Here is a 10,041-nt window from a genome sequence, read left to right on the forward strand (position 1 = left end):
AAAACCACATATGAAAATTCAAACATCTTCTGTTAAACACTAAAGAAACTTGCAAAAATGTAAAACACCATCATTTTTTGCTACTTTCCTATTTTGAAAAAATATAGCTATTTTTAATTATATATATTATATATTATTCTTTCTAAATAATAAACTAATATATATTTTAAATTTCTGTTTCAATTTTTAGTATAACAAATGTTGGTCGGTATAATTCACATAAAGTCTATTGCAGAACATCAATAATGTTCTAGTGTTAAGGGATTCTGAGATCAAGATGCATGAGAACTGCTAGTGTAGAATATGAAGCATTGTATGGAATGTAAATGGATCTTATTCAAAATTGAATGGGACAAAAATCCACTGAAGGATTTCTAAATACAATGATGGGATCTAATTCAAGTCTTTAAAAGATTATTTGGGGTCCTATTGGAGAAAGGATTTGGAGGGAGGGAAATGAGCTCTATCAACACTTGACAATTACCTACTAGTGTTTTCATGGGAACCTAAAGAGCATAGTTCTGAAACTGAGTTGAATTTCTCATATTAGCATGGTTCTGAAACTGAGTTGAATTTCTTACGTTAGAAAACATCAATCCCATGTGAAAACAACCCATATCTATATCTCTATTATGCAACTGAAGAATTGCTATTATCACATTAATTTTAAAAGACACAATTATACAAATCCTGATAATTTAGCATTGCAATGTACAATGCTCTTTTTCATTTGTTTTAGGGGCCCTGGTAATTTATCTCAAGCCTGGGTGTTGTGTGATGTCACTTCTAACACTGGACTTTACCCATGTGTACTATGTAATTTCTAAGAGAAATTATATGTCAGTGACATTTTCTGCAAGAAGAAACAATCAGGAAAGAGGGCTACCTGCCTTTGGAGTAGGCTTCATTTTTGCCTTTGTGAAATTCCCACTTCTGTAAACTGACAGTAATGGAATTTCACCTACCTTATAAACAGCACTTTCCAAGATGGATAAAATGTTATCTCTAGCAATGGCCTACCACAAAAAAATAGAAAATAAACAAATCAGACCCCCAAATCTTCCAATTTCATTACATTGTTGTGTGAAATGTGGTGGATTTTTTTCCTTGCCAAATATTCACCCACAGAAACAACAGGATCTAGTTTGAAGTCCTATAATGTAAGAATCTCAGTAAAACTGAATTACTTAGATGTTTTAAATATCTTTATTAAACTTCTCTGCCAACTCTGACTTTCTGCCAATATTTAGGACCATTGCTAACTAAAAAGTTTTAGCTTTATTTTTCTGCCATAAGCAGTGTTGTCAGAAAATATAGCTAAAATGCTAGGGAAACCCAAAATTATGTTTCTTTCTGAATCATATGAATTTCTGAACCTTGTTCATATTTGCCTTTGTGAATTAGTCACACACTGAGGTAGATGTCTATCTAATGTATTCTAAATACAAATGCCAAATGCTACATCTTTCTCACTATCTTCAGTAAATCCCTGACCTCTAGATATGTAAAAAGAAAAAGAAGGGGAAGAGGAAGAGGAAGAAAAAAAGAATTTATAATTTTCTTATTTCTAAGTAGAAAAGAAGCTGAAAGGCATTAAGGAATAAAATGTAAAGGAACAAAGAGAAGTGAAAGTCTACTAAGAATCTGGTATAGTATAGCTGATTTGAGCTAACGTACTATTTTAACCTAAAATTGCTCATGAGCTTTTAACTGAGAAAAGTAAGCAGAACAAAGATCTGGTGTTTATTAATTCTCTTTGAGCCAGCTTTAAGCAGCCAGTTTAATATAGCTATTGACCAATGGCAAAACAGAAATGACTCCCCTAGCTATGTGATTATGAAATCAAACATGAAGTAAATGCAAACAAACCTGATATTAAAAGGTATAGATAGCTTCTCTAAAGTAAAAAGTATGGTATTTTTAAGCACTCTTTTCAACCTAATGGAAATTGCCAGAGCAAATATTAAATAATAGCTTTAAAATAGAGCTTGATTTGCAAAAAAAAAAAATCATTTCATGCAAATTCTCAAAACTGTATTTAAAGCAAAGCATATCAAGCTTATTAACTTATTTGCATATAACTAGGACAAAGAAATTCTGGAACTCACTTTAATTTCCTTCTACTTCTCTGCATCCAATATCATTTTCTCTCACTCTTACTGACAACCTCTGAAGACCCCACTGTTCCTGATCTGGAGGGTGTTAATTGCCATATGAAGCAGGGAGGTTTAAATAGAAGAAGAATTAAGTATTCCAGAGCCAAGCTTCCATTTGGAAACTACCAGTTCCATGTGATTTTGAAAGTTCCAAAAGGTCCTCCTGTCTCTACTCTATTTTGCCCACTAACTTCTACCTCAGAGGCAGAAACTTGCATAGCTTACATTCCAACCCAAGATAGTAGTGACATTTTCCTAAATACCAATATTACTTAGGCAATGTAACATAATAAAGTTTCAGTGAATGATAAAAGAATTAATCTCTAAGAGTTGTTAACCTGCACATTAGTAAGAGACTGCAAAATTCAGATTAACTAAAGTGGAAATTTCATCAACAATAGATGAAATTAGGCAGGTATAGGGTCAATAAACCGGGACCTTGATGGATAAGTAACATTGTGAATAGTAGTGGATGTTCACTAATGAGGAAAAGTCAAACTTCTCACTGGAACAGAAATGCAAAGTCTCAAGAAAAATCTGAAAAATTATATACAGGGAAAGCTAGGTATCAAAGAGGCAAATCATGTGTACATCAGAGGAATTTTGCTCTAAGACATCTTAAAGGTTTCATGCAAATCTTAGCACTTGATGAGAAAAAAAAATCATCAGCTCTAGACTCAAATATTTTGAAAGCATAGCATGGAAATGAAGTGGAATTGTTCAGTAGTTCAGCACTAAGGATCTGTAACAGGACTGAAGATGGTGATTTAAGATAAAAAAAATTCATCCACAATGAGTTGATAGAGGAGGGTGAATAAGTAAAATCATCAACAAAATATATTCAAGAAAGTAAGACATGAGCTCTGGTTATGGGGACCAGGAGTAATCACTGAGCTAGAAAGAAGCAAGAGAGGGATTTAGGGATGAAAAAGAGGAGACAAAGGGTGTGGATAACTAAAGGAAAGATAGAATTCCGAGGAGGAAAAAAAAAATGTGTAAGGAGCAGTGTCAATCCTGAAAGGGACAAGCAGAGTAAAAACTATTAAAATGACCTGGATAGAGCAAAGTGGAGGACATTATTGAATGTTCACTGCATAGACCTGATGGAGTGGTAAGAAGCACAGACTGTGAGAAGAAAAGAGGCTGCCATAGTTTGGATATAAGGTTTCCCCTGAAAGCTCATAGGCAGAAATGTTCAGAAGTAAAATGATTAGATTATAAGAGCTGTGACCTGACCAGTGGTTTAATCCATTTGATGGCTTAATAATCTGAAAGGACTACTGTACTGAGTGGTAACTGTAGGCAGGTAGTGTTTGTCCGGAGGAAATATAAACCTCTGAAATTTATATTTTGTTCCTGGCTCCTCACGTGCTTTCTCTGCTTCCCAGCTACTCAGAGCTGAAGAACATTCCCCAACTAAGCCTTTCTGCCATGGTAGTCTGCCTTATCTCAGGGCCAGAGCAACGAAGTCAATCAACCATGGGCTGAAACCCCAAAATCCATGAGCCCGGAATCATTTTTTTTCCTCCTTTAAATTGTTCTTTGTCAAACATTTTTGTCACAGCAACTAAAGGCTAACTAATACAGAGAGACACTAAGCACAAACCATTCAGAGGAAATTAAAGGAAATAAGAGAGCCAAATGATAGCTCAAGAAAGAAGCAACATTAATCAAAATTTTTTTCTCAAGGTAGAGAAAATCTAAAAGAGAATGTATATCTTGTCTCCTCCTTCTGGTTCTGAACAGTATAAAATGGGCACATGAGTAGGCAAGAATTATTCTGACCAAAAATCTCTCCAGAAAAGGGACCTGGAGAAAATTAACTACCCCTTTAAAGTAATAGATGTTGGCTTCAACTCCACAAACATTTGGTAAGGAATGCAGGCCATTCCTCCAAACACTCCCTACCCCATCTCACTCCCATACCTGAGACACTACCTGCTTTCTAGCAGTTTCCCAGTTTGCCCCTATCCTTCACTAGTAACTGATTGAAAGACCTGTTCCCTTCCCTTGTTTTCAGCTAAAGAACATTCATTTGCCTCTAAACATCATTTGCCTCTAAATCAGGCTTTCTCAGTTTCTGCATTATTGTCATTTTGGACCCAACAAATTTTTGTTGGTGGAGGGAGTGGGATAGCTGGATTCTATCCAGGGCACTGTCTGATGTTTAATGGTTTCCCTGACCTTTCCCCACTAGGTGTCCATAGCACTCTCTCCCACAGTCCTGACAATCAAAAATATCTGTAGACATTGCCTAGTGTTCCTTCCAGGGCAACATATCTCACCTCCTCAGTGAGAATCCCTACTATAGATAATTTTCTTCCTGATTCTCTCTGCAGACCAATATAGGCACCTCCTCCACCTCCACTTCCCTCATACTGCCTGTCTCTGGAAAAATAAATGGCTATATTTTTCTTTCCCAAAAATTTTTCACTACAGGTAACTGATAAGGCTTCACAAATATAATCATGATAAAACCACAGCTTCAAGAAGGCTCACATAGTTGCCACGCTCCCTAGATTCTGGGGAAACATGAAGTGAACGAGTGTCACAGTTCCCATGTCCCCTTCCTGGCCTTTTTCTTAGCTAATGCATAAGATATGCTGCATCCCAGTTGATGGTGAGACCAATGCTGGGTCTCTTCCCAGCTCATGATCCTGTCAGACACAGATATAAACTAGCATGGCCATTAAATCTGGTAGGTTTTGCGAACAGTTCTCCATCTGGCCTTGGACCGACCCAGTTCTCTCCCCACCCTTGTTTCTCTTAGTTCTCAAGAACAAATGTAGAGTGTGCTGAGAACATAATGTTCTGAGATAAGAAGGGATTAACCATTCCCCCTGGCCCTGAAACAGGATGTCTTTCAATGCTATAGCCCAAACACTAATGTTTTCCTAAAATATAAAACTCAGAGAGGAGTACTGTCTGGGACCCTTCAGCTGGGGTGCAAGTGGGGCACATGAAACATACTCCATCCCCCACTCTCCACCAGATAGCTTTCCTGAGCCTAGAGGAGCTGGTTGCCCCTTGCTACTTACCGTCAAGTAATAACCCTGTTTTCCATAATTATGTGTGGGTGTTCTCAGATTTGCTTCATTTCATTGTCAAGTATTAGCTGCACAATCACCCCTTTTAAATCTTTTCTTCATTGGTGCATATTAATTATACAAAATGGTAGGTTTATTGTGGCATATTGGTGAACACATGAAAATATGATCTGATCAGTTTTACTCCCCAGTACCTCACCGATCCTTCCCTTCTTCCTCCCACTTCCTTTACCCTACTGGTCTCTGTTATGGTTGATATATGTGTGTCCTCCAGAATCTCATGTGAGAGAAAATGCAAGAATATTGAGGTGAAATGACTACATTATGAGAGTTGTAACCTAATCCATGACTTGATCCACTAATACGGATTAGCCCCTGGTAACTGTATGCAGGTAGGGTATGGCTAGAGGAGGTACTTCACTGGGGGCATGCCACTGGGGCATCTGTTTTGTTCCTGGTGAGCAGCTCTCTCTCTCTCTCTCTCTCTCTCTCTCTCTCTCTCTCTCTCTCTCTCTCTCNTAGTGCTGGGAGTACCCAGTCTAACAGTTTTGACTTTTGAATGTTTAGAGCAACAGAAGTTCTATGGGATGAAGAGAAAATGAGGACTTTTCTTGTCCATTAAAAACTCAGACCTCACTCATGGCATGTCTTTGTCCTTTGTCCCACATTCAGAGAAGACAGTGACCCCTGATGTTTGAGTTTGCATTATTTTAAAGAATGTGATCAGAATTGATCTGTTACATATTCCTCTTTTCTCTGATGGATCTCTATTGCCACTTATTATGTCTGCCTTGAATATGAATTCATTGGGATGGGGTGATTAGATTGGCTTATAAGGCCAATTGAGAAAAAAATTGTGAACTGTTAGTACAAATCAGCATCATTAATATGGTCACTTTATTTTTAGGTGATTGGTGAGGACAATGTGGCAGTTCCCTCACACCTTTATAAGGTGATACTGGCTCGCAGAAGCCCAGAGTCTACTGAACCGCTGGCACTGGGGGCCTTTGTGGTGCCCAATGAAGCCATTGGTTTCCAACCCCAGTTAACTGAATTCCAAGTGAGCCTCCAGGACCTAGAGAAGTTGTCGGGACTGGTGTTTTTCCCTCGTTTGGATAGAAGCAGTGATATCAGAAATATCTGTTCTGTGGACACCTGTAAGCTTCTGGATTTCCAAGAGTTCACTCTGTACCTGAGCACAAGAAAGATTGAGGGAGCCCGTTCAGTGCTCAGACTGGAAAAGGTCATGGAAAACTTGAAGAATGCAGGAATTGAACCAGATAATTACTTCATGAGTCGCTATGAGAAGAAGCTAAAAGAACTCAAAGCGAAGGAGCAGTCAGGAACCCAGACGGGAAAGCCATCCTAGTTTTTAATCTCAGAAGACGTGCTAATCAGCTGAAATGAGGCAGGCATGCATTCTTCAGGCTGATGTATTTCGTGGCTTTCCTTTAAAGAAATGATGGAATCCTAAATTTACAACTGAAAATTCCTCTGAAGGATGAAAAATCTACAATTTTTTTTGTCATTGTCTTTTTGACTTGTGAACTAATTACTAAGAGCATTGTCATATCTCCAGATCGAGAACTGGTCTTGTGTCATGTTATCAGGACTGTGTCCACTAGTTAATACTGCATTCATGTCTCTCTGGAAGAACAGTGTGTGAAGGAAGGCATTGTTTTTTGTTTTTTTTTATGTATCCAAATCATACATTGTCTTTGATATATCTGCTTTGCTATCTTGGAACTCAGTATTGTATGTTGTCTTTCCCAAGGATCTGAGTTGGTCTTAAAGAAGACTTTTAGAAACCCTCTATTATCCTGTACAAATATATAATTTTATTGTTTCTTTTCTTATGCCCCATATTCCTCCACCTCTGTCTTCTTTGTGCTAAGCTCAGTGTTTTACTTATATTGTGTCACAGTGATCCTCTGGGGTAAACCCCACTACCCTCATTTTATATCTGGGGAAATTTAGGCTTACAGAGCTTCATATCTTACCCTTGTTTTCACCTTTCCAGAGATATCACCACACAGAGCTAAGTGAAGACTGGTGGATTTAAGTCTTCCCAACATGGAGACTTTTTGACTAAAAAAATGCATTGCCCACTCCCATGGATATTTGTCCTAAAGCCTGCTTGGTAAGAAGGGTCTAGTTTTTGTATGCTACATGAGCCAAAGGGACTTTAATGTCCTCTAATGTGAATAGTCCTTAGCTCTTTGGAACAGAAAAAGTAGGTATTTGAAAGCTCTTGCTTGCTCCAGACATGCCATTCTTCTCTCCTAGTGCTCAGGTGGAGCTGGGTCCATGTGTTCCTTGTTTCCCAGGTGAGCTTTTGTTCTCAAGACTAAGGGACCTAACAAGAGTGTGTGCTGAATCACCAGTGCTGCCTCTGTGCCTGCTTGTCTAGACCTGAGCGGCACAGGGCAGGTGGAGCTTGGGGGCAAAGCTCCAAAGACAGTTACCCCTGGAGGGAAGGGTGGCTGTTACTCTGAGTCAGATCTCTAGATTTGGGTTTACCCAGCATCCTTTTATGGGCTATCATAAGTTATAGATAGTAAAATATCTTGAGGGAACAAGAACTTATCTGTCATATTGCTGATGCCTTTCCAAGTAGTATTAGAACAATTTTTGGTGTTTTGTGTTTGTCTCTAATAGAAATGCCACGGCTTTAAGATAAAGATAAGAAGATAATGAATGGCCTTGTTCTGCTCCTTTATTTGAGTAAAAAGGAAAAGTTGGGGGGTAGAACACAGTAGCCTGATTGATTCCATTTTATTTTATCACACTGTTCCCCATTAGCTTGTGCCAGTCCTTTTCTTAAGGATATATAGCCAAAATGTCACTATGACCAAAAAATTCTGTTACTTTCTCTCCTCAGTGGAGAGGTGATGGTGGGGCCTGGATGTTTCTCCAGGAGCCCAAGGGGCAGTTCTGTGGGATAAGTCCTGGCTACCTGTTGTGATTCTTTGCAGTTGAGCCCGACTCCCTTTCCCCATCACTGTGCCTTGCTCTGTGCTGCCCTGACCTTCAGCAGCCTTGGAGTTACCTCCTGTGCTCCTATTGGGATAGTGAACAATGCTGATATTTTAGCTCAATAAACTAATGTCTTAGGTTTTTATTTCCTATGAAAAAATAAATAAATAAATAAAAGGGCTAGGGATGTGGCTCAGTGATAAGAGTCCCTGGGTTCAATCCCTGGTGGTGGTGGTGGTGATGGTGGTGGTGGTGGTGGTGGTGGTAGTAGTAGTAGTAGTAGTAGTAGTAAAAATTCAGATACTGTTTTCCTAACCCCTGGTATCTCAGAAAGTACTGTATTTGTAGCTAGGGTCTTTACAGAAGTAATTAAGTTAAAATGAGGCCATTAGGGTAGATACTAATCCAATATTACCAGTGTCCTTTATAGAAAAAGGAAATTTGGACATTAGCCCTTACAGAGGAAAAACAACATGAAAACCCAGGAAGAAGATGCCATCTATAAAGCCAAGAAGCAAGGCCTGGAACATACCTTTCCCTCATGCCCCACCCCCACAAAGAATCCACTGTGTTAATACTTTGATCTCTGACTTCCAGCCTCCATAATTGTGAGAAAATGAGTGTCTGTTGTGTAAGCTACCCACTCTGTGGTACTTTGTTATGGAAGTCCTAGCAAACCAACACACCAACCCAAAAAAAAAAAAAAAAAAAAGAGTGCAGAAGGTTTTAAGATGCCAGAAAGACAGATTGTAGAACAGTAGGAAATGGGGAAGTTCATTAGGATGACATGTGGGAGCCAAAGGTTACATAAGAGTACAACTGCTATAAAGGAAAGGATTAATTTTAGATCCTGCTGGACCATGCAAAAGGTGTAAATTAAAGAAAATTATCTCACCAATCCTAGGTATAAAGAAAAAAAGAACCAAAAAGGGTAGCGAAAAAGAAATCAGCCATAATGAAAGTATATGAGGATACCAGGTTAAAATAAGTAGTTTTAATGTTTGAATACAAAAAGATATATAAAAGCCTTTCAAGCTGCACAGTGGCAAATTCTAGGATTCTCTCATAATGCTGAGAAAATTCTCACTGTCTTACTCTTTGAAAAATCATAGTTCAAAACAGTGGATGATTGTGACAGTGCAACTCAAACTGTTAAAAAATAAATTTCAAATGTATTTATTGATCACAGATTTTTCTCCTAATATAACTTAGAAAATAAAATACCTACAAATTTTTCTTCCAATAAATACAGATATATAAATAACAACCTGGAATAAGTCATGGATCGACTGTTTGTTCATTTATTAAGTTGAAAGATTATGGGTTATAGCTCCATAAATATTTGAGATACTCAGATGGAACTTTGTATCTTCCTAGATAGAAGTCACCAGAGGTGATAAAATATATAAGTTGCTTTTTGTTTTGCTCTGTCATCCTATTCTTCAGAATGGTGAAATGTACCATCTAATGTCTCATTAAAAAAGAAGTATTTCACTGTCATGGTGGAGAAAGTTGAATTCATCCATCATGATTTAATTTCATCAACCCTCGCTTTGGTTTTCTATTCATGCATCTGAATACTGGGTTAACTATTATCCTTCAAGTACATTCTCTGCCAAGGTTACTATGATTTTTTCACTAGTTTAAATTACAGTGGGAAAAAGATAGAGCTTATGTAGATGATGGATAAGGTTAAGGGCCCAAGGACTACCAGGGTTGTATAAGAAACTACTGCTGGGTGATATATGCACATATTGGAGTAACGCTTGCTAAAAGTGAGGAGGCAGCATGGAGCAGTTGGCAGGACAACAGGCAGCCTAAATTACATCATTCATTTGATAGGTCTAACATATGGCAACGAT

The 10,041-nt window shown here is 38.1% G+C and overlaps 1 protein-coding gene across 1 annotated transcript in view; it reads left to right on the forward strand.

Moving 5' to 3' along the window:
- LOC107150482 (nuclease EXOG, mitochondrial-like) overlaps positions 1-8,324 on the forward strand; it is a 33,138-nt gene extending 24,814 nt beyond the window's left edge. Inside the window, exon 2 of the mRNA XM_015495572.2 lies at positions 6,111-8,324. Within this exon, the coding sequence (XP_015351058.1) occupies positions 6,111-6,572 (462 nt within the window). The 3' untranslated portion in view covers positions 6,573-8,324. The remainder of the gene's footprint in view (positions 1-6,110) is intronic.
- The last annotated feature ends 1,717 nt before the right edge of the window (positions 8,325-10,041 follow it).

Source organism: Marmota marmota, unplaced genomic scaffold (genome assembly GCF_001458135.2).
Source record: "Marmota marmota marmota unplaced genomic scaffold, marMar, whole genome shotgun sequence".
Taxonomy (NCBI): domain Eukaryota; kingdom Metazoa; phylum Chordata; class Mammalia; order Rodentia; family Sciuridae; genus Marmota; species Marmota marmota.